Source organism: Bubalus bubalis, chromosome 24 (assembly GCF_019923935.1).
Source record: "Bubalus bubalis isolate 160015118507 breed Murrah chromosome 24, NDDB_SH_1, whole genome shotgun sequence".
NCBI classification, from domain to species: Eukaryota; Metazoa; Chordata; class Mammalia; order Artiodactyla; family Bovidae; genus Bubalus; species Bubalus bubalis.
In genome coordinates, this window is record NC_059180.1 from 41,564,272 (window position 1) to 41,585,912 (window position 21,641).

At 63.5% G+C, this 21,641-nt stretch overlaps 4 protein-coding genes across 24 annotated transcripts; 1 reads left to right on the plus strand and 3 right to left on the minus strand.

Annotated features, from left to right (window-relative positions):
- HAGHL (hydroxyacylglutathione hydrolase like) lies at nt 1-3,066 on the minus strand. Of its 5 annotated transcripts, none has more exons than XM_025274843.2 (9): nt 2,926-3,066; nt 2,327-2,510; nt 1,912-1,976; nt 1,706-1,823; nt 1,527-1,635; nt 1,346-1,449; nt 1,047-1,145; nt 676-752; nt 1-401 (listed from the first exon to the last, which is right to left on the minus strand). In XM_025274843.2, exons 2-9 carry the CDS (start codon nt 2,429-2,431, stop codon nt 233-235), a joined length of 846 nt encoding a protein of 281 aa, XP_025130628.1. In that variant the 5' UTR covers nt 2,432-2,510; nt 2,926-3,066; the 3' UTR covers nt 1-232. The 5 variants fall into 5 exon arrangements, with proteins under 5 accessions (XP_025130628.1, XP_006049968.1, XP_025130627.1 ...); XM_006049906.3 differs by having other exon boundaries at nt 676-755; XM_025274842.2 differs by having other exon boundaries at nt 1,047-1,148.
- A 32-nt stretch (nt 3,067-3,098) lies between these two features.
- On the plus strand, nt 3,099-7,546 carry CCDC78 (coiled-coil domain containing 78). 14 transcript variants are annotated; one of them, XM_025274833.2, is made up of 14 exons: nt 3,104-3,739; nt 3,942-4,037; nt 4,148-4,234; nt 4,414-4,590; nt 4,670-4,753; nt 4,851-4,918; nt 5,037-5,112; nt 5,201-5,326; nt 5,553-5,740; nt 5,872-6,013; nt 6,135-6,178; nt 6,852-6,918; nt 6,992-7,092; nt 7,185-7,540. In XM_025274833.2, exons 1-14 carry the CDS (start codon nt 3,692-3,694, stop codon nt 7,294-7,296), a joined length of 1,416 nt encoding a protein of 471 aa, XP_025130618.2. In that variant the 5' UTR covers nt 3,104-3,691; the 3' UTR covers nt 7,297-7,540. The 14 variants fall into 14 exon arrangements, with proteins under 14 accessions (XP_044791883.1, XP_044791880.1, XP_025130618.2 ...); XM_006049909.3 differs by having other exon boundaries at nt 3,109-3,739; nt 5,037-5,115; nt 7,185-7,539; XM_025274834.2 differs by having other exon boundaries at nt 3,114-3,739; nt 4,414-4,566; nt 5,037-5,115; nt 7,185-7,538.
- Nucleotides 7,547-7,588: 42 nt separating this feature from the next.
- ANTKMT (adenine nucleotide translocase lysine methyltransferase) lies at nt 7,589-9,064 on the minus strand. 4 transcript variants are annotated; one of them, XM_025274825.2, is made up of 5 exons: nt 8,765-9,064; nt 8,449-8,553; nt 8,216-8,356; nt 7,972-8,022; nt 7,589-7,844 (listed from the first exon to the last, which is right to left on the minus strand). In XM_025274825.2, the coding sequence occupies exons 1-5, from the start codon at nt 8,924-8,926 to the stop codon at nt 7,623-7,625; spliced, it is 681 nt and encodes a 226-aa protein (XP_025130610.1). In that variant the 5' UTR covers nt 8,927-9,064; the 3' UTR covers nt 7,589-7,622. The 4 variants fall into 4 exon arrangements, with proteins under 4 accessions (XP_025130610.1, XP_044791891.1, XP_025130611.1 ...); XM_044935956.1 differs by having other exon boundaries at nt 8,440-8,553; XM_025274826.2 differs by lacking the exon at nt 7,972-8,022.
- Nucleotides 9,065-12,195: 3,131 nt separating this feature from the next.
- On the minus strand, nt 12,196-14,423 carry METRN (meteorin, glial cell differentiation regulator). The gene is made up of 4 exons (XM_006049911.3): nt 14,211-14,423; nt 13,525-13,925; nt 12,709-12,768; nt 12,196-12,621 (listed from the first exon to the last, which is right to left on the minus strand). The coding sequence occupies exons 1-4, from the start codon at nt 14,306-14,308 to the stop codon at nt 12,305-12,307; spliced, it is 876 nt and encodes a 291-aa protein (XP_006049973.2). The 5' UTR covers nt 14,309-14,423; the 3' UTR covers nt 12,196-12,304.
- Between the last annotated feature and the right edge of the window lie 7,218 nt (nt 14,424-21,641).

Below are 21,641 nucleotides of genomic sequence, written 5' to 3' on the forward strand. Positions count from 1 at the left end.
TGTCTGCATCGAGAAAAAGGCCTTTCCAAGCTTTATTTGAAGTTCAGGAGCCCTGCGCACCCCACTGCACTGTGTGCAAACACCCCTGTCTCACTGTGGCCCGGAGTGGGGCTGGGTGTCCAACCCCAGAAGTGCCAGAGCGCCCACCCTCTGGGGCCGGGCAGGACTGAGGATGGCCGAGCCCTCCTGTGGGTCGAGGGAGGAGGGCCGTGTGGCCTGGCCCATGTAGAGCTCACTTCTGCCGGGGTGTGCTCAGGAGCCCCCACTGCAGCGCGAGGAGAGCCCGGGCCTGTGGCTGCAGCGGCTCAGCCGCCCTCTCGAAGCTCGCTCGCTCCCTGCAGAGCACGTCCAGGACGTCAGCTGGGGCCGCCTTCCCTGTGAACTTGCGCACAGACTCCTCTCTGTGGGGAGAGGGGCACTGTGGGGTTCAAGGGAACCCACGGGGTGAACCAGACGTGGTGGTAGAGACAGCCCAGGGACCGGCCCCCTGCCACCTGATGTCCAGATAAGTGCAGGGGAGACCCAGAGCACAAGTCAGCCCCATGCCAGCCTGCTGTGCAGCGAGGTGCCTGGGGAGGACACAGGTCCCCAAGACGCACTGGCTCAGGTCCTGCCCCGTGCTCCCCAGCCCCCCTCACCCACACGCGAGGGCCCAGCATGTTGGCTGGTACTCACGCCACCCTCAGGAAGGGGTTGTAAAGGAGTTCCTCCCCCAGGGTTGCGGGCACCGTGGGCACATCATCCTCATCCCTCTGCTGGAACGAGCACAGGCCCCAGTCACCGCCTTGTCTGGCAGCCCCAGGCAGCTTGGTTCCGTCACCTGCAGCCTGGGGGTTTGAGCCTAGGCCCTGAAGGTGGGCACTCAAGGGCCAGTCTGCAGGTGGCCCAGAGCCTACGATGGGTGAATGCCCCAGCCAAGCCAGGCCTGGTCACCCAGGCCAGTAGTCATGGCTGACACCCCACCCACACACACACACTTGGTGCTGTCCTGGCCCCAGCCCGCCCCACCCTCAACCTTGCCACCGAGAGTGGAGGAGCGGCCACACCTTGGCCCACGACAGCTTGGCCTTCACATGGTCGTTGTAAGGCTCCACTTTCTGTGCGAACTCGAGGTTGCCCAGTGTGTGCTCATGACCACAGAACACCTTCTGGAGAGACGAGGTGCTTGGGTGCACAGCAGTGCCATGGGCAGAGATGCTCCCCACCCCCTCGCCGGTCCACTTCTCGCCACAGCTGGCAAGAAGGCAGTCATCCTGAACCCTGGCATAGGCAGGTGCAGTGCGTGCTGCTTATACGGGAAGCCGGGCCCCCACAGCCATGAGAGGGCAAGGGGCAGACTGCTCACTGTCTCAGGGGGCAGGGTGCCCAGGGTCTCCACCAAGCTCTGGTACATCTGCTGAACTGTGCCCTCCAGGCGTGAGCCGCAGCCGGCCACGGACAGTGCATCCCCTGGGGAGTTGGGTGGGTCAGAGAGAGTGGAATGGGGCACGGGGAGGTGGGGCAGGTGGGTACAGGGCAGCCAGTACCCGAGAACACGGCGGGAGGGTCCAGACACTCCTCTTCCCACAGGAAGTAGCTCATGTGGCCCAAGGTGTGGCCGGGCGTCAGGAGGCAGCGCACGTGGATGGCCCCAAACTGTGGCAGAGGAGCAGGTGAGGAGGTTGGGCTCAGGCTCTCTCCCCGTCCCTCCCAGGCGAGCGCTCACCCGCAGCTCCTCGCCATGTGCCAGCCTGCGCGTCAGCGCACAGATGCGCTCGTCCGCACCCAACACCACCAGACCAGGCAGCAGCCTCGCCAGTTCCGCGTTGCCGCGAGCGTGGTCCCTGAGGATGGGTGAGAGTGGAATCACGTGGGGTTGGGGCTGGGTTGGAGTGAACCCGCCTGCCTCAGCCCTGCCCCTACGGCACTTACCAGTGGTGATGGGTTGTCAGCACAGTGGTCAGTGATACCCTCTCCCGGCCCACGATCTCCAGCAGCTGAAAGGGATGGGAGTTAGGGACATGCAGATGGCCCAGGTGGCTGCCTGCATTGGGGCACCAGGCCTGGGTGCACAGTGTCCCAGGCACGGGATGGTGCTAGGGGCAGTGGAGACCCAGCAGACAATTAGTGAGCACCCACTGCGTACAAAACAGGCACCAGGTGAAAAAGTCCAGAGATGGCTCTAACCTCAGAGAAGACCCAAATCAAGACACCCTAAACTCCAAATAACCAGAGACCAGAGAATAGGGGAGGGTCTGCCCCCAGCAGTGTTGTCCAGAGCCTCTACCGGCGGCCTAAGGTGCCTGGGCCCACAGCAGTGCCCCCGCTGCCTCAAACCTGCCCTCACCCTTTTGGGCACGGCCACGTCCACGGCCACAGCTTCCCGCGTGCGCTCCTCGATGACCAGGTACATGTAGTTGTCCTCAAGCACAGGGATGACTTTGACCTTCATGGCCGCAGAGCTCAGCCGCACAGCGCCTCCTGAGCCCCTTCCTCAGCGTGGGGCTGCCCTCTCCAGACCCTAGGCAGGGCTGTGCGCGGGAGGGGTCAGTTCCACACACACGCCAGAAAGGAGCCCCGCTGGCTGCTCCCGGACTGTCCCGAGGCCCGTCTGGAAGGCCAAGCTCCAGGTTCCAGATGACCTGCAGCTGCGAGGACCAGTCCCTCGCCGAGACGCCTCCCGCCGCAGGCTCCGCCCCCACGCCAGAAGCCCCGCCTATACAACCACGCCCCCTTCCGGTCCTGCCCCCAGTAGGACCGCTGCCCGAGTAGGCCCCGCCTGCTTCCCAGGCCCCGCCCCCCACGCCCTCCCGGCACAGCGCGACCCCGGGCCCGCCCCTCTCCGGACCCTGCCCCTCTGCGGATCCGGCCCTCAGCGCCGCTCCTCAGGCCCCCGCCCCAGACACCCTCCCGGCCCGGCCACCCCCTTCCCGAAGGTCCTCTCACCTCTGTGGGTTGCGCCAGCCGGTCGCGCGGACTCCCTGAAGGACAGCCGGACAGAGGCGGACCTCGGGCGCCAATCCCGGGGCTTGGACGGAGCGCGCCACTCACGCCGCCGCCGCCAACGGCCCGGGCCCGAGGGGCCCGCCCGCGGGGCCGGCCCGGAGCCTGCGCGCCGCGGGACCCGAGCCCGGCGCAGGGAGCACGCGTGCGCGGAGGGAGCGCGCGCACTCGTCCGGCCAGTCGCGTCCGGAGCTCTGGCCCCTACTCCGCGAAGCCCTCTTGGCACCGCGCTGAGCCAGTCTTCCCGAGTCCCCCGGCCCCGGGTTGGGATGTCTTCGGTCGGGCTGGGAGTGTAGGGAGGCTCCCGTTTGTTCGCCTGCTCGTCCCGGCGCTCAGCCTGGGGGCCTAATGAGTGTGGAACCCACATGATAAGGCAAAGCGCGCTGCCTGAGGATAACAGTGACAGGGGCGGCCGCTGGGCTCCCTGTGCGCTGTCCCACACCTCCCCAGCCTGGGCCTTCTGCGCACTCCTGATTCCATTCTCGCCCCTGAGATATGCTGGGGTGACCGTCTGAATTTCCCAGATAATGGAAAGGAAGCCGGAAAGGTGTCACCAACCACTGAACTGTTCTGCTTGCCCTCGTGGGCGGGGCACCGGGAGTCTCCTGGGAACGACAGAGGCCTTGGCAACACAAGCCACGGTGTTGCAGTAACAGGCCGGTAGTCGAGGCGACACTGGGCTTGGGGCAGCCTGCAGTCCCTTCTGTGTATGGAGCATGTGGCAGCCCCAGGGCCCCCTCCTCGGGCCACTGAGAATGTGAGTCCTCCCAGGACGCTGCTGCTTTTGGGGGTGTCCCCTGTTCCCTCACAGGCCAGGAGGGGTGTATGTACTCAGGAACCGAGCCTGATCCTGGCCACGGGAGAGCCTGCCCCAGCTCTGCCAGGCTGGGTGTGCGAGGGTGGAGGCCACAGCCCGGGCCTGAGACGAACCTTGGGGTTGAGTGGTGGTGCCTCCCTAGGTTCTGCCACGGGCCGAGGCCTGGCTGCCAGGAGTCCCTGGGGGTGCCCCAGCCTGGGCCACCAACCTTGGGACAGAGCTTCCCTCAGACCTAGAGGTGAGTGAGGAGCAGCGGCTGCAGGTGGGTGTGGGGCTTCTGGGTGCTGGCAGGAGGGAGGGCATCCCCAGGGCCTCACAGACTCCACCTCTCACCCTGACCAACCCCAGGTCTGCAAGGAGCTGGTCGACCTGCAGATCAAAAACCAGCGCCTGCAGGAGCAGCACGATGCTGAAATCTTTGAGCTGAAGACTGAGGTGGGCACTGATGTGTGCCCAGGTGTGGCATCCCGAGGGCATGTGGGGGGGGGTACAGGTATGCCCCGAGTGACTATGTACACTTGCACAGTGTCTGTAGACACTCACACACCCCACCTGTCCTGTGTGTGCCGCGTCCCTGTGGATGCCCAGATGGACAATGACCTGGTCTCACGCAGGTCCTGTGGCTGAAGAGCCGCATGCTGGAGCTGGAACTGCAGGGAGCGCAGGCGGCCCCCGCAGAGGCTGATCCAAGGCACCACCCGGCCCTGGCACAGGAGCTTGGGCACAAGGCCGGGGGGCAGGGACACTCCTACCGTCGCAGACTCCAGGTCACCGGGAGTGCACAGCAGGAGGTGGGGGCGGGGGCTGCCTGGGTGGAAACTAAGCGGGTCCAGGGAGGAACAGTGAGGCCTAAACAGCTCTTCTGTGCAGGCACAGTCCACAGACTTCCTGACCCCCGAGAATAAGCAACAGGAGCTGGGGGATGGCACAGGTGTGCAGCCACCCAGCCCGAAGGTCTGTCAGGGTTTCTCTCAGCCTGGGGTGGAGGTGGGGCGGAACAGGGGACCTGGGGCTTGGGCTTTCATCCAGCCAGCCATCGTGTGCCCCACAGCTGCCGGCAGAGGCAAAGCGGGTGCAGGAGCAGCACGGGGCTCAGCAGAAGGCCCTGGAGACGTGTGTGTGAGTGGCTGCCTCCCTCATCTGGGACTGGAGGGCCCAGCGAGCCAGGGGGCTGTTCTCAAGGGGAAGAGGGGGTCACCCTTCCTGGGCCCGGCTGAGCCTCACACTCTGTCCACAGGGCAGCCCTGGGCCGGCAGCTGCAGGGAGCCTGGGAGGAGGCCAGGACAGCTGGGCAGCGACTGGCTGCACAAACCGTGGTGAGGCCCAGCCATACCTGCTTTGCAATCTGGCTCCGCAAAGTCCAGCTGTGGGACACAGACTCAGGGCCTCCTCCACCCCCAGGTGTTGTCTTCCTGCCGGGGCCAGCTCCACCAGGCTGAGGCAGAGAACGCCCGGCTGCAGCTGCAACTCAAGAAGCTGAACGAGGCGTATGCCATCCGACTGCAGCACTGCGCCCAAACCGTGGCCGTGAGCACCGAGGGATGGCCTCGTACTGGGTGGGAGGCCTCTGGGTCCTGGGGAGCCTGAGCCTGGCCTGACCGCGATCAACCACCTCTGAGACTCCTGGCCTTGTTGGAGAGACTTCAGGCCTACCCAGCACACTATCCTCAGACCAGCTCTAGGGAGGGAGTTAAGAGGGAGATTGGATCCGACCAAGCCCCGCCCTTCCCGGTCCTGGCCCCGCCTCCTCCAGGGATACGCAGATGGCGCAGGCCCGAAGCCCACAGCCGCAGCCCTTCGGACATTCCTGGAGACCACTCTGGAGGACATTAGGGCAGCTCATCACAGCCGTGAGCAGCAGCTAGCCCGGGCTGCCCGCTTCTACCGCAAGTGCCTGGCAGATCTGAGCCGGAGGCATGAGGAGCTGCTGACCGCCCACAGGTGGGCCCCTCCCTGAGACTGGCACCTGGGGGTGGACAGCCCCTCCCTGAGGCAGGCATCGGGGGGGCAGACGGCCCTGTGAGACCCGGTGTGGAGCTTAGTGTGCAGCAAATGCTGGTGAACCCTTTCAGAGCCCCGGGGACCCCCAGGGCTGCCTTTGGTGCGGCCCCCTCAGATGTGGCGCTGCTGCCCCTGAGCACAGTCACTGAATCCACCCACCAGACAGAGGACCAGGCCAGGATGGAGAAGCAGCTCCAGAAGCTCAAGGCCCAGGTGACCCCTCCCTGCTGCCCCCTAACCCACCCAAGGACCCCTTCCAGGCTCAGCCAAGCCCAAACCCTCAGGCCTTGGAGCAGCCTGCCCTGTTTAGCAACCCCTGCTCTTGTTCCCACAGAAGGGATCCAGTGAAGTCTCCCAGGGGGGCACATTAGAGCCACAGTGAGTACCTAGTGTGGGTGCTGGGGGGACCCATTTATTCTGGAAGCTAACTACAGGGGCAGTGTTCTGGTTGCTGCAGCAAACAAAGTGATCTAGCTGTGACTTCCAGTCTCGGCCTGCTTAGGAGACACTATCTCAGAAAACCAAGCGCCTGGAGTGAGGAGGGGTCCTGACAGGAGAGGGGCTAACCTTGAATGGGAGGGTCAGGGAGACGCCCCAAGGAATGGACATCTCGGCTGAGACTCAGGAGCCCCAGCTGTAGACCGCTGGGGGTGTGGACAGAAGAGGGCCCGACCCAGGACAAGGCAGGAGCAGCTGCCCGGTTACTTTCACAGCCTTTGTGCCTTCATGTTCCCAACATGAAGTCTCCTTACTGACACTGCAGTCACTGTCTAAGCTGGCCCGGTGGCTCAGCTTTCTGAGTGGCCAGTGGGGCCCCCACCCCCACCCCCTGCCATACAGAGCTGGCGCCAAGACTCAGGCAGGGCCATCCCAAACTTGCTCCCAGGAGGAACCTCAAGGACCGCAGAGCCCTGACTTGAGCAGGGTTGTTGATCAGCACTTGGGTCAACGAGCAGGGTTGTTGATCAGCACTTGGGTCAATGAGCAGGGTTGTTGATCAGCACTTGGGTCAATGCCAGCTCTCATGCCCACCTCTCTGCCTCCCCTCAAGGGGCCTGGAAGCTGCGTCCTGGGCCCAGATCCACCAGAATCTACAGGAGTTCGCCCGTGGCACCCAGGTAGTGAGCAGAGCCTGGCCCGAGGCCCATCCTCACACTGAGCCTAGCTCATGGCTTGTGTCCCCCACGCCAGGCAGAGCTGGAGCGGGAGCGGGCACAGCTGCTGGTCCGCGCCACGATGGCAGAGGAGCAGCTTTCTGAGCTACAGGAGTATGTGGACCAGCACCTGGGAAGGTGGGCCTGGGATCCGGGGACCTCGGTTCCAGGCACTGGCAGCAGGGCTTGTCCACAACTAGGCAGGTGACTAACCTGGTTTCTCTGAGCAGGTACAAGCAGGAGATCCTGAGGCTGAGAAAGCTGGTGGGTACAGGGGACCCCTGGAAAGTGGGGGCCATACCTTCAGACAAGCCCCAGCACCCAAGGACCTGCAGCCACTAACTGGTCAACAGGCAAACCTGGAGCAGAACTCTTCATAGTCAGCCAGCATGGTGCTCTCCCCACAGCACCCCCTAGAAGATGACTTCACCCAGCCCTCCAGCCAACAAGCAGCAGGGTGGGGTCTTCCCTTGTGGTCCAGTGGCCAAGTCTCCACACTCCCAATGCAGGGCACCCTGGTTCAATGCCTGATCAAGGAACTAGATCCCACATGCCACAACTAGGAGTTCTCAAAACATCCCACTGCTGCAACTAAGACCCAGCATAACCAAATAAATATTAAAAAAAAAAAGAATCAAGGTGGAGCCCAGAGTCTTTATTGCGTGCAGTCAGCCATTCTGAGAATTGGGGGTTCCAAGTATGGAGGCAGAACTGGGCCCTGGCACAGCCTGCCCAGCGGGCCCACCTCTATGGATGTCATAGGCCCAGACTCGGTCCAGGCCCTCACCTACCACAGCCACAGGCTGCCAGGTAGGGAGGGGGAAGCGCCCAGACACCACGCGGGCTCCTGCAGGCAACTCTGCCTGCAGCTTGTCCTCCAGCAATGGGAGCTGTGGGAGAGAGGGGAGGGTGGCGTGGGCCAGGGGGACATGGCTCCCCCTAACAGCTCCTCCAGGTCCAGTGCCTACACTGGGGATGGCCTGGGCGTCCCATGGAGTCATCAAACCCCAGACCTACCACACTAGGAGCCAGGAACACAGACACATTGTGGCAGTCCCTCAGGCTCACCTGCAGGAAAAGGAAGTCACCCCAGCTGGGAAAGAGGTTTGGTGGGCATGGAGTCACCACAGCTTCCAAGGCCCAGCCCCAGCCTGCCAGGTGGTAAGAGGCACCCGGCGCTGTCAGCAGAGCGGCCATGCCAGAACTGGAAGCGTGGAGATCAGGCCTGGGGTCTGAGGGGATCCAGGGCTCCCTGGGTTACCTTCCAGAGGTCCTCACGGTGGTAGCGGACACTGCCAGCACAACCTGCCCTCCAGGCACGCAGCCGCGCCAGTCCCACCAGCCAGGGGTTCAGCTCGTAGCCCACAGCGGGGCGGAGGCCGCACCTGTGGGCAGCCAGCACCTGTAGGCCCAGAGAGTCAGGACCAAGAGACGCGGAGGCGCGCTCACAGAAAAGGTTATAGCAAAGATGTCCCCAACACACACAGTCCTTACAATCCTGCCGTCCCCAGAGCCCAGGTCCACTGTCTTCCCAGGACGGCCTCGCAGCAACGACAACACGTGCTCCACCTGCCTGGCACTCGCGCCGACATACGGCACCTGGACGCGGAAGACGGGGCTGTGAGGGTGGGGCCCGCCTCCCAGGCCTCCTCTCTGGGCGAGGGCTGTCAGGTCCCACTTGAAGCGAGCTCCACCCCACAGCCCCGCCGGCCCGGCGCAGCAGCACCCTCCGCCTCACACCTGCGCTCAGCGACCCGCCCCAGCCCAGCCCACCCGGCCGGCGCAGGCCCGCCGCACCCCGGCCCCGCACCTGCAGGCGCAGCGGCACGCGGCGGAAGCCGGGCTGCAGCAGCAGCGCCCACACGGCGTAGACCGCCAGGCCCGAGCCCGCCGCCACCTGCAGCAGCTCCAACGGGCCCGGCCGCCGCTCGCGCAGCTCCGTCAGCGCCTCGGCCGGGTCGTCCTGCTCCATGGCTGCGGGGCACTGGCTTAGGGGCGTCCCGCCGCAGGGACCCTCCCCGGCTCAGGCCCAAGAGCCTCACACGCCAGCCCGGGCCAGAGACCGCCCCGCCCCGCCGCCCTCGGCCTGCACCGCGCAGCTCCCTCCTGCTCCCCGCCCTCCCGACCCGAGTCGCCGACGCCGGAAGGGGCGGGGCGATGGCCGCTCTGAGACGCCGGAAGTGGCCGGTCCTGTCGCGTCCCGCTTCCCCCGGGTCCCGGGCCCGTGTCGCGGGTTCCGGGGCGACGCTCAGGGGTTCTGGCCGCACAGCACGCGGCGCATAGCGCGCGTCCCTCAGTCGCGGACTGTTGCTGCAGACCCCAGTGCCGCGCGTCCCAGAGCGGGGGCCGCCCGCGGGAGGCAGTGCCGGGCCCCGGGGACTGGCGGCGGAGGCCCGTGCGGCCTGGGAAGGGCTCGCGCGGCTGAGGCGGCGACCAGCACACCCCGATCGCCCGCCGAGCCCAGGAGCAGTCTCGGGGGGGCCCGGGCCCTCCCACGGCTGAAGGCAAAGAGCCCGGGTGCGCGGGAAACGCCGGGTTCTGCAGGGGCGGGGGCCGGGGGTTGGTCTCCGCTGAGGGGCCGGCGAGGGGGTTGACAAGGAGAATTCAGCAGAACGGAGAAGACAGATGGCTGTCTCAGCGCGACGGGAGGGGAGGCGAATGCGAGGGGCCGGACCCTCTGGCAGCTGGCCCAGCCATGGGGGTGGGAGGAAGAGCCCCAGGAACTGGGGAGACCACCTCCCTTCTCCAGGAAGCATCACACACACAAAGAAAGATGGAGCTCCCAGAAGTGCCCTGGCAGAACTTGGGAACGGGAGAGGGAACTGGCAGGACAGAGCCAGGACCCCCTCCTGAGGCCAGAAGGCCTTGAGTGGTAGAAACTTGTCTGCACACAGGCTCCTCCTCCATCCATGGCCCGTCAGTAGGCCCAGCGGGGACGGACGCTGCTTCAGGCAACGTGGACCTGCCGGATACCACTGTCCGCCCGCAACCCCCCCCCCAAGTGCAGACTGCTTCACACTGGGGCCCCGCTGCCACCAGCGTGGAAGACAGGTGTCCTTGTGCCCTGCTCCCGAGACCTGAGTACTGAAGAGGAGGAGGGCTGCTCCCACCTCCAACCCAAAATCTCGTGCCTCCTTCCTGGCTCCCACTGCCCCTCTCCAGAAAGGGCGACGTGCACTGGGCTTATACAGCATCCCATTCTTGCCTCTTTAGTTCCTCAAATTATTCCTGGTGCCTGGCACAGCACCTGACACCTAGAAGAAACTCAATAAAAGCTGGTCAAGTGAATGACAGCGCCTACCCAGACTCCCCCCTGAGCATATTCACAAGTCCTTCACTTTCACACCTGCATCTGCTCCTCACCTTTGGGCACCGGTGCACAACTCTGTAAGTACACGCACCCAGTGGTGCCCCAAAGGCATCTGCTCCCATAGCCCCAGCCCACATGCTCACCCACACTTTTCCCTTTGGCCACTTCCTGGAGAGCAGGCATGAAGCTCCTGGCCCAAGCCTTCCTGGTGCCTCCCAGAGCACCCTGGGGCTCCTTTGGTCCTGTTGCCACACCCACTCCTGCTCTTTCTGCTCCTCCTGAACTGGTTGCAAAGCTCACACTTTCTCTGGAGGAGGATGTGTGCATCAGAGATGCTTCATCAGAGGCACTTCCTGGGGCAGGTGGGTAGAGGCCAGTGTCCAGCCGAGGGCCCACCCCAAGGCAGCTGCCCTACATTTTTATGACAGATGGTCCCAGAGGCAATCCACAGTGACCACTGGGTGTGGCTGTAGGCCTCTCTCCAAAGAAGAGGAGAGCTGGCCAGAGCATCATGCCAAGAGCCAAGGGTAAGGCACCCCTCAGGTCTGGAGGGGAAGCCCTCCTTGGCCAGGGCCTCTGCAGACAGAGAGGAGGAGGGGGCAGGAGACCACACCCCCCCCTCCTTCTCCTTTGGTCTTTACTGAGATACTCCCTGTTGGGGTTGGGGGGGGGGACAAGTATACAAGGGTCTGGTCGAGGAGAGAGGTCCATGGGAGATCCAAATGTGGGGTGATCAGCATGTTGGTGGTATTTAAAGGCAGGAGGCTGGCCTCGCTCGGGATGTACTCGGAGAGGAGGTCTGGGGCCTGAGCCCCGAGCAATCTGGGGTTGCCAGTCTGAGTCTGGGGGAGCAAGAAGCTCCACAAGGAGCCTTAAGAACAGCAGAGGTGGGAGGAACCCAGGGGCTCTTGCCCTCCAGGGTGACTGTACTCCCCCTCACAGTTCTCAGCAGTCCCCTCAGCAAGTGGCCCATCCGAGTGAAGAAGTATGTCCCCCCGGCACTGTAGCCTTAGACAGTCTGCCCCACGGAAACTCCAGAGCAGCCACTGGAGTGTCGCACTGTCTGCACAGGGCGTGGCCACACGAGGCACCTACACCAGCTGAGTCTGGCAGCAGGCGCCCCGAGGAACCTTGCTCCCTTCCTGCCGGCAGGATGGCAGGGCTGCTTCTCCAGTGAGGACTGCAAGGAAAGTTGTTTCTGGGGCTCAGCCCAGGAATCTCCCCAGATATGAGCTATGGGACTGGGTCAGCAGAGCCAGCTCGTTCTAGCTTCCGAAGTCCCCCATGCACAGCCCCCCACCCCCTTCTCTTTCCCCTACCCCCCGCCTGGCACTGGGGCCTTTCAGCCTCAGGGCCTTCAGCGTGGTCCAGAGCGCGTGGTCCAAGGCAACGACAATTAGGCCACTGGGGAGAGGTGGTGGAAATGGTCCTTAAGAGACCCCATTGTGTACCCCCACCCACTGGAAATGGGCAACAAATAGGACCCCTGCAGGAGAGACCCCACAGCTGTGGGGGAAACACATCAGAGGGGCCTGGGGACAGAGGCCCATTCTTCCCCATGGGTGGGGTGGGGCCAGGGTGACCGCTGGGCTTGCGGCACACCACTTGGGGAAGTTGGCAGGTTGCCAAACCGCAGCCCTTTCCCTCAGGGTGGGAAGTGGGGTTGCCTGCCTGCCCACCTGAGACCTTGGGGGTTATGGCCCCTTTTCATTCCCACTCTGGTGGTAGAAGCACCTGGCATTGGGGCAGCAGACCGAGGGTCACATGAGAGGGGGTCCCTGTGTGCACCCCCAGCAGCAGCCCCTCGCCCGGGCATGGGCTGTGTGGCCGCGGTCTTGGGCTCTCTGAAGCAGGAGCTGTGTATCCCGAGGCTGTGGGAGGAGAGAACGGAGTGAGGCGGCCACACTGGGGACCATATGCACACTGGCTCATCCATTCAGCGCTCTTATTGGTCATCGCTGTTACCTCAAAAGCAGGTGACGCTGTAATTCCATCTGCAGGCCACCCCCCACCCTCCCCAGCACCCTGCTCCCAGGCCTGTCAGTCCAGCACCACCTCGCAGGGGTGCAGGTGGTCAGCGTGGGCAGCCGCGTAGGCACGGCTGAATTCCTGGAGGCGGGGAGCGCAGCCCAGCCAGGCCTCACCAAAGCGGTTCCAGCCCATGAAGAGGAAGGTGCCAGGGCCGGGGCGCACGCCGCAGTGCAGTGGGGTGCGAATGGAGGCCTGCCTCTGGCCCCCAGGGCCCCCCACCCGGAAAACCGGCAGCGTCTGGCGGAGGACGCGGGCAGTTGCCACAGTGATGACAGACTCCTGTAGCTCTGCGTCGTGGGCGACCCCGAGGATGGTTCCGTAGATCACTGTGGGGACACGTGTTGGCCAGTGGCCTCAGGGGAAGACAGGCCCCTGGCTCCTCCCCACCACCCGCCCCACAGCGGGGCACTCACCAAAGTCACTGGTGCACACAGCCAGGAGGAGCTCGGCATCACTGCAGGGTCTGCAGGCAGCTGACATGCAGGGCAGGGCAGGAGTGGAGCCCTGAGCCCTCCCCGAGCTGGACACTCCTGTGTCCACGGCGAGGGCAAGCTCCCAGACCCCCCTCAGGGCCTGATGGCACCTGTGGTCTCAGATAACTTGTGTGCACACTCTGAAGACACCCTGCACTTGTAACACTAAAGGTTCGTGCGTGTGTGATGCACACACAGCCATGGGCCAGCACGCAGGCACAGGGCCCACAGGCCTGGAGCTGCAGGGCCAGGTGCCCGCCCATCTCCCATGCAGTACCAGCAGGCAGTAACTCCCTGTCTCCCAGAGCTGCTTCCTGGGCCCAAAGACACCAGCCCAGCCCACGGGGCAGGAGGTTATGATGGGTTCGGGGGTCAGGGGACAGAGCAGACACCACCGTCATCCCCCGTGGGGTCAGGCTCCGACCTCCCTGAGAGCAAAGAGCTGGGCCTGGGGCCCTGCGGGGAGGCGGGGCTGCGTCTCCATGGTGACAGGCTCACAGTGGACTTCTGTTATACTGGGCTAGGGGAGGGGAGGGAGGTCACCGCTGGGCCAGGGAGCCCTGGACAGCTTTGGCCGTCATCCCCTCCCCAGCCCTTCAGGACCGGGTGGCCCTGCCTGGTCTCCAGGCCCCTGCCTGGTCTCCAGGATTCTGCCCCCCGCCCCTCCCCACCTGCCCTGCCTGTGACAGGCCGCCTCCGTTTCTCCCCCGGTGCGGCGGGGAGGACAGTCAGGTCTCCACCCAGACCCGCACTCACCATCTGCTCCAAGGCTGCGGGCCTGCGGGGGCAGCTCCGGACGCCCGTCCTCCCGCAGCTGGAAGCGGAAGGAGGCCAAGCGGCGGCTGAGGTCGGGATGCGGGGTGGCCTGCAGGAAGAGGGCCCGGCGCTCGCGAGGACCCCAGCGCGCGCACCGGGCCCCGGCCGGGCCCTGGCCCTCGGCCAGCAGCAACTCTAGCGCGCCGCCCGTCCGCTCCACGAAGACTTGGGCGCCTGCGAAGGGCCGCGTCGGCCGCAGGCAGACGATGCCGGGCTGCGCGCTGGGCTCGGAGCCACCCAGGGTGAGGCGCAGCGCCCCGGCCGGGTACAGCCACTCGATCTCGCCGTCCGCACAGGCCAGGGCGAGCTGTCCCACGCTGCCGGGCTCCTGGGTCAGGCCGCTGCGGACGGACAGGCGGCGCTGAGACGGGCGGCCGGCGTCCCCACCCGGTCAGCCCGTTCCCCCTGCACCCCGTCCCCGCAAGCACCAAGAGCCGCGTCCACTTGGTGGAGAACGAAACTGAGGCCCGGGGTTCAGAGACTGGGAGGCGAAGGTGGCAAAGGCAAGGGTTCGGCGCCGGGACGGAGCGCCCGAAAGGGCGGGCGACACATCTCCCAGCCCCCGCCTAAGAGGCTCACACAGCTCCGAGGCGTTGGCCCGTGGGGGCTTCCAGTGGGGCTCGTACCTGCCCCTCCAGCTGCAGCGGTCCTCCGAGTAGCCGGCGCGAGCGGCCGCGGCCAAGAGGCAGAAGCAAAGCGCGCAGAGCAGCGCAGGGGTCGGCATGGCTCGGGGGACGCGCGGGGGCGCGGCGGGAGCAGCCGGGGCCTTGGCCCCGGCCCCCGCGCAGCCCCGACCGCCCGCGCCGCCGGCCACGCACCGGGTAGGAGCCTGGGAGCGGCTTAGGCAGTGGGCGGGCCGGACGGCCAATCGCGCCGCGGGCCCAGAACTTTCCACCAATCGCAGCGGCGCTCTCGGGGTGGGCGGTTCGCCAGGGGCCCGGGAGGAGCCGGGGAGGGGGCTCCGCGGACGGGGAGTTCTGCGTCACCTCCTCAAGGTCCCCCTGCTCCCCGCCCGCCTTCAGCCTCGCCCTGCACGGCCCCTGTCCTCCAGGCCTTCGGCGGCAGTGGTGCCCACTGGAACATCTGGGGTAGGGGGGCTTCATCTGGGGGGCTCTCTCTAAGAGTGGTACCTGGGCCTGCGGCCCCCATCTCTCCCCAGCCTGGCCCTGGTGACTCCCCACATCCAGGTGGGTAACCCCGCGATGCGGGCTCAGGCTCGGTGAAGCAGCAGGAGCAAGAACAGCCCTAGCCCCCGGAGTCAGGCCCTGGTAGGTCGGGCAAGCTAGAGCCGGGCACTCTTTTAGAGGAAACTCGCAGCCAGTGTCACTGTGGAGGCCAGCGCAGGAGGAGAGGCGGGGTGGTGATCAGCTGGGGATTGCAGAGACGGCCAGACAAAAGGGAGGGGCAGACAACCTTGGCAAAGGCCTGACGGTGTGGACCCAGCAGACAGGCCCCAAAGAGCCTGGTGAAACGCCGGGGTCGGATTACAGAGGCCTTAGGCCCAAACCCAGGACTGCAGCCTCAGTACTGGACCGCTTGGGGTCCCTGAGAGCTTTGGCTGACAAAGACCCTCTGCCATCTCTGGGTGTAAGGTCCCCCCGGCCCAGCCTCCTGCTGCCCTGGGCCAGAAGTCCACCCTGACAGATGAGGCAGACGGCGCCAATGGGAAGGCGGCATTGGAGCTGTTGCCAGGCCGAGCAGACCACCGCCTCCTCTCCGGCCCCACAGCCCTTCCAGGTCAATGAAAAGCCAGGCACACACAGGGCTCAAGGGCTCAGTTGCCCCTGGCTCTAGGCAAGGCGGGTTGGAAAGTAAAAGTGTTAGTCACTCATGTCCGACTCTTTGTGACCCCATGGACTGTAGCCCACAAGGCTCCTCTGTCCATGGGATTCTCCAGGCAAGAATACTGGGATGGATTGCCACACCCTCCTCCAGGGAAGCTTCTCGACCCAGGGATGGAACCCAAGTCTCTTATGTCTCCTGAACTGGCAGGTGGTGGGTTCTTTACCACTCGCACCACCTGGGAAGCCTCTCAGTGAAGTAAGCCAGTCACAAAATATGAGTCTACTCACATGAAGTACCTAAAACAGTCAAATTCATAGTGAAAAAGTAGAATGGAGGTTGCTTGGGGCAAGGCAATGGGGGACTGGTGCTTAATGGGGACAGGGTGTTCATCTGGGAGGAATAGAGTGTTCTGGGGGCGATGGTGGTGACAGTGGCTTGACACACACACTCGACGCCCCAGTGCACTTGGAAATGCTGAAGATGCTAAGCTTTATGTGTATTTTACCCAACTACGAATTTAGAAAGGGGCGCACAGGGCAAAAAAGATTTTCATGACCCAGATAACCACGATGGTGTGATCACTGACCTAGAGCCAGACATCCTGGAATGTAAAGTCAAGTGGGCATTAAGAAGCATCACTACGAACAAAGCTAGTGGAGGTGATGGAATTCCAGTTGAGCTATTTTAAATCCTAAAAGATGATGCTGTGAAAGTGCTGCACTCAATATCCCAGCAAGTTTGGAAAACTCAGCAGTGGCCACAGGACTGGAAAAGGTCAGTTTTCATTCCAGTCCCAAAGAAGGGCAATGCCAAAGAATGCTCAAACTACCACACAACTGCACTTATCTCACACGCTAGTAAAGTAATGCTCAAAATTCTCCAAGCCAGGCTTCAACAATACGTAACTATGAGCTTCCAGATGTTCAGACTGGATTTAGAAAAGGCAGAGGAACCAGAGATCAAATTGCCAGCATTCATGGACTATGTCAAAGCCTTTGACTGTGTGGATCACAACAAACCGGAAAATTCTTAAAGAGATGGGAACACCAGACCATCTTACTTGCCTCCTGAGAAATCTGTATGCAGGTCAAGAAACAACAGAACTGGACATGGAACAACAGACTGGTTCCAAATTGGGAAAGGAGCATGTCAAGGCTGTATATTGTCACCCTGCTTATTTAACTTATATGCAGAGTACATCATGGGAAATGCCAGGCTGGATGAAGCACAAGGTGGAATCAAGATTGCTGGGAGAAATATCAATAACCTCAGATACACAGATGATACCACCCTTATGGCAGAAAGTGAAGAAGAAATAAAGGGTCTCTTGGTGAAAGTGAAAGAGGAGAGTGAAAAAGTTGGCTTAAAGCTCAACATTCAAAAAACTAAGATCATGGCATCCGGTCCCATCACTTCATGGCAAATAGATGGGGAAACAATGGAAACAGTGACAGACTTTATTTTATTTTCTTGGGCTTCAAAATCACTGTAGATGGTGACTGCAGCCATGAAATTAAACGACGCTTGCTCCTTGGGAAAAAAAGCTCCTTGGAATTAAAAAGTGGACATATTACTTTGCCATCAAAGGTCCGTCTAGTCAGGGCTATGGTTTTTCCAGTAGTCATGCATGGATGTGAGAGTTGGACTATAAAGGAAGCTGAGCGCAGAAGAATTGATGCTTTTGAACTGTAGTGTTGAAGACTCTTGAGAGTCCCTTGGACTGCAAGCGGATCCAACCAGTCCATCCTAAAGGAGATCAGTCCTGAATATTCACTGGAAGGGCTGATGCTGAAGCTGAAACTCCAATACTTTGGCCATCTGATGCGAAAAGATGACTCATTGGAAAAGACCCTGATGTTGGGAAAGATTGAGGGCAGGAGGAGAAGGGGACGACAGAGGATGAGATGGTTGGATGGCATCACCAACTCGATGGACATGAGTTTGAGTAAACTCTGGGAGTTGGTGATGGACAGGGAAGCCTGGTGTGCTGCAGTCCATGGGGTTGCAGGGAGTCGGACAGGACTGAGCGACTGAACTGAGCTGAGCACAGGGTGTGGCACTGAGCACATAGAAGGCAAAGAAGTCTCCAGTGGGAGAAAGGGAGCGGGAATCCCGGTCGGTCGCCTTTGCTGAGACCTAGGTTCAGTTCTGGAGGGACTCCCAGGGCCCTGGACCGCCCTTGCCCAGGCTGGCGAAGCTGACAGCGGGCTTCAGGCGCCCTCCAGTGTCAGTGTGGGGATTTGCTTCAGACCCTCCTTCCGCCGGCTAGGGGCCCTGGCTCCCCACCCTCCCCGTCGGCCCCCTCCCACCCTCTGAGAATGGGACAGTGTCCCTGGGTTCCTGGGAGGGGTTCCTAAAGAGTGACCTGGTCTGGCAAGGGCACAAGCCTGGCCCTGAGGTGGCCCCCCCCGATAGCAGGCTTCCCCTTCCTCCTGCCTAGCTGGTTCTCCAAGGGCTGGGTGGTGGCACTGTCACCTGCGGAAGAAGACCCCGCAGGCTGCCTCTGCTCACAGCTCCTGGCCCTGCAGCCTGTGAGGGGTGCTTCTCTGAAGCACCCAGTGCGGTTAGCCATCAGAGGTCTGCTGCCCACATCAAGAAGCCCAGAAGGCTGTGGGTGCAGAAAAAGACGTGCTCGGTAAACACCCAGAGAGTGAGTGTGTGGACGGACGAATGACACCCCAAATCTCAGGTAACTCCCCCAACGCTGTGTTCCATTGGAGGCTTTTGCGTGTCCCCCTAGCTCCAGACCCTGCAGTGCTCTGACCCTCCAAAATGGGCCTTTCTCCACTTCCCACTCAAAGCCCAGGTCCTGGCTGGGGATGAGCAGATGGTGGAACCAGGAGCAGTCTCAGGTGGGCCATGCCCTCTGGCAAGGGGGCAGCCCCGCAGGGTGCAGGGCACAGGTGAGGAGCACGCAAGATCGGGGTGGGGCTGGGCCGTCCAGGGCCTGTGGGAGCCACACAAAGCCCACGCAGAGTCAGTGGGCATGGACGGATAGGAACAATGGCCCAGGTCTGGTTGGCGCCCAGGGCAAACCAGGAACAGGAAGCTGGCCAGTGGGAGGCGGGAACTGGCTTCAAGGGGTCAGCTAGCCGAGCTCCTGAGGAAATGGTGGGAAATCCCAGAGGGGTCAAGTTCCCCCAGCTGCCGAGACGTCTCATTTGGGCTCCCGTTTCAGCAAAATCGAGGAGAGGGAGAGACGTGGGCTGAGCAGAGGCCAGCTGAGCCTGTGGGCATCCAGACCCCCGCAGCCAGGACCTCCTGAAGGTGTGCTCCAGCTGACCTGGGGCAGGGCGCCGTCACCCTTGGAGGGGCTGGGGGCTGGAGACACCAAGATGGTTCCCACAACTGAGAGCCACGTGGTGCCAGGAAGCTGCCACCCAGTGGCACACTCCAGGGGTGCCCACCATCAACACTGGCCTGGAAGGCTCCTGGCCAGCCTGACCTAGGGAGCCCCAGGGTGCTGGAGGGACCAGCCCTCCCAGAAACCCCTTCAGGGAGCCAGTCACATCTGTCAGCTCTCGCGGGAAGCCTAAACAACCTCTGGTTCCCCTTCACCTGCACAGCCCCCACCCTGCTCCCAGGTGGACTCTGGCCTGGCCCACCTATGAGCCTGTACCTTAGGACACATGGCAATTTTCCTCCCTTGACGAGAAGTCCACTGCCTCCCTCCCGCCGCCCCACATACACCTTGCATCTTCAGGAGCCAAAAATGCAGCTGCAGATTGATTTGCAGCTGAGCTAAAAATAACCGCCAGGCTCCAGCCAGGGCCCGGGAAAATATCCCATTGCTAGGAGACAACGTTACTGGGAAACCGCCATTGCTAGGCAACAGGGTTGCTTGGTGACAGCTGGGCCCTGAGTCATACTCAGCCCTGGCCACTCCACCCCCCGCACCCCCTCCCCTGCCTTGGTGAGTCGGGCCTGGGTCCCAGGAGGAGGGAAGGCAGGGAGCAAAAGCTGGAGGCAGCAGAGGCCTGCACCCACCGCCCGCCACCTCCCACAGCTGCCAGGGCCGCCCCACGCTGTGAGGTTCTCACTTCCCTGGGCTCCCATTGGGCTTCAGAGTGCTGAGGACCGCCAAACACACCTGTGGCCTCCCCACGCCACGTTGTCCCCCCCACAGGCCCTCTCAGAGGGGCCCCTGCCTCTGGGTGGGGAGCAGGGGCAGTGGGAGCACAGTGTCCATCCTCCCTGTGGGTCCAGGGCAGCCTGACCTCTGGGGAGCATGGGACTGTCCCGACCCGCGCTACACCAGGATATCCAGGGCGACCCCTTGGGCCCCAGACTCACTTTCCAAGAGGGGACCTGCTTGTCTGAGGCCCCACCCCGGGAGGGCGGACCTGAGCCCAGGTTTGTGATCCCTGAGCACACACTTCACCCCAAGGAAAGGCCGTTCCTTCCCCGTGAGGAGGTCGGGCCTGCAGAGCCCTGAGGTAAGCAGCTCCTCCGCTCCCCGATGTGTCTGCGGCTCCCTCTCAGGGCACAGTGTGCCAAAGGCCTTTCGTCCTCACCCCCTCATGCTCCAGAGCTGGAGACCCCCAGCTGCCTGGGCTAGGGAGACTCTCTGTGCCCAGGCATCAAGACGAGGGGAGCTCCAGGTGAGGGGTGCCCCAAGTGAGTGCAGGGGTGTTTTAGGTGATGTGGTGATTAGGTGAGGGGTGTCCCAGGTGAGGGGAGCTCCAGGGGAGGGGAGCCCTAGGTGATGGGAGCTCCAGGGGAGGGGAGCTCCAGGTGAGGGGAGCCCCAGGTGAGGGATGCTCCAGGTGAGAGGCACTCTGGGTGAGGGAAGCTCCAGGGGAGGGGAGCTCCAGGGGAGGGGTGCTCCAAGTGAGGGGAGCCCCAGGTGAGGGGAGCTCCAGGTGAGGAGAGCCCCAGGTGAGGGGTGCTCCAGGTGAGGGGAGCTCCAGGGGAGGGGAGCCCCAGGTGAGGGGAGCTCCAGGGGAGGGGTGCTCCAAGTGAGGGGAGCCCCAGGTGAGGGGAGCTCCAGGGGAGGGGAGACCCAGGGAAGGGGAGCCCCGGGGAGGGGAGCTCCAGGGGAGGGGTGCTCCAAGTGAGGGGAGCCCCAGGTGAGAGGAGTCCCAGGTGTTGGCACAGCCTGCTCTCTGCCTGGGCCCTGGCACCTGCTGAGGGACGAGAGGCCCGCAAAGTGCAAAGTGAAGCCCTGCCTCTCAGTCAGGGCAGTGTGCACACCGGGTCGGGGTCTGGGCTGCCCCACTGCCCTCTGCCCACCTGGGCTGAGCCCACGTGGAGGTGACAGGCTGGGTCAGACAGCACTCCCCAGTCACCTCAGGTCTCACGCACCCCCACCCACCCCACCAGTCCTCCTCCTTTGGTCAGGGTCAGCAGGATGGGGGCACCAGTCTCCACCACACACAGAGGTGTCCTCACCCCGCCAGCACCCACACAGCTGCCGGCACCGCCCAGGCCAGCGCGGAGGGCCAGCCTGCCCCCTCCCGCTGCCCCGCCTCACACCAGTCCCCCTGGGTCTGCTTCCTGTCAAAATGTTGCTGACAACAGCTGGTTTCATTTTCTATTAAGGCTCTCAGGGGGCTGCCTCTCTGCCCTGAGGCTCTTTCCCTGGTGCAAAGACCCCGCTTTGCTCTCCCCACACCTGGTCCCTCTGCTGTCTCCCAGGAGGTCCCGAGGTGGGCAGTATGAGCCTCGGTCCTCCACGCCGAGCCTGCTGGGAGGCCTGGCGTCCCCAGGGGCCCAGACAGAGCCTTCCGCATCCTCCCGCCCCGCCCCGTCCCACCCTCTCTCCAGGCCTATTCCAGAAGGAACGTGCCTCAGGACCTTTGCACACCCCTTCCTGAACAACTTCCTTTGCCCTCTCTCCCTTGGGGGACTCAGTTTAGTGTCCTGTCCGCAGGAGCCCCACCACCACCACCACCCTCGGAGGCCTCCATCACGTGTCCCTCTTGAACCTCCATCGCGCTCGTCTCTCTCCAAAATGATCTACTGGTCACTTGTTTCTCTGCTCTGCGGGTGCGCAACTGTGTCCCCCGCTGAGGGAGGTTCCAGGGCCTGGTACCCACAGGTGCGCGGAGGATGTGATGGCCGGGCGGTGAAGGGGGCCCGGCCTTCCGCTCCGCAGGAGGGGCCGGAAGGGGGAGAGTCGGACCGCTGGCGCCCAAGGGCTCGATCCTCTGGGGCCCGCTGGATTCGGGGTCCCCGCCACTCCTCCGAGGCAGGGCTCGCTCTAGCCTGGCTCTCCGTTCGCGGGCCTGGACCTTCCTTCGGCCTCCCTCCTGCCCTCGCCGGCCCTCCTC

Bases quoted from the DNA above. Each gene is read 5' to 3' on its own strand.
- CCDC78 (XM_006049909.3), top strand. From the start codon at position 3,692: ATGGAGCATGTGGCAGCCCCAGGGCCCCCTCCTCGGGCCACTGAGAAT. The intron at 4,591-4,669 runs GTGGGGGCGGGG...TCTTCTGTGCAG, and splicing joins CCGGGAGTGCACAGCAGGAG to GCACAGTCCACAGACTTCCT. The intron at 6,179-6,851 runs GTGAGTACCTAG...CCTCCCCTCAAG, and splicing joins GGGGGCACATTAGAGCCACA to GGGCCTGGAAGCTGCGTCCT.
- METRN (XM_006049911.3), bottom strand. From the start codon at position 14,308: ATGCCGACCCCTGCGCTGCTCTGCGCGCTTTGCTTCTGCCTCTTGGCC. The intron at 13,926-14,210 runs GTACGAGCCCCA...GTCCGTCCGCAG, and splicing joins CGCTGCAGCTGGAGGGGCAG to CGGCCTGACCCAGGAGCCCG. The intron at 12,622-12,708 runs GTGAGTGCCCCG...GTGTCCCCACAG, and splicing joins TGTGTGCACCAGTGACTTTG to TGATCTACGGAACCATCCTC.
- ANTKMT (XM_044935956.1), bottom strand. From the start codon at position 8,926: ATGGAGCAGGACGACCCGGCCGAGGCGCTGACGGAGCTGCGCGAGCGG. The intron at 8,357-8,439 runs GTGTGTGTTGGG...CTGGGCCTACAG, and splicing joins ACGGCAGGATTGTAAGGACT to GTGCTGGCTGCCCACAGGTG. The intron at 7,845-7,971 runs GTAGGTCTGGGG...TCTCTCCCACAG, and splicing joins TGTTCCTGGCTCCTAGTGTG to CTCCCATTGCTGGAGGACAA.
- HAGHL (XM_006049905.3), bottom strand. From the start codon at position 2,431: ATGAAGGTCAAAGTCATCCCTGTGCTTGAGGACAACTACATGTACCTG. The intron at 1,824-1,911 runs GTAAGTGCCGTA...ACCCATCCTCAG, and splicing joins CTGACAACCCATCACCACTG to GGACCACGCTCGCGGCAACG. The intron at 402-675 runs GTGAGTACCAGC...CTCTCCCCACAG, and splicing joins AACCCCTTCCTGAGGGTGGC to AGAGGAGTCTGTGCGCAAGT.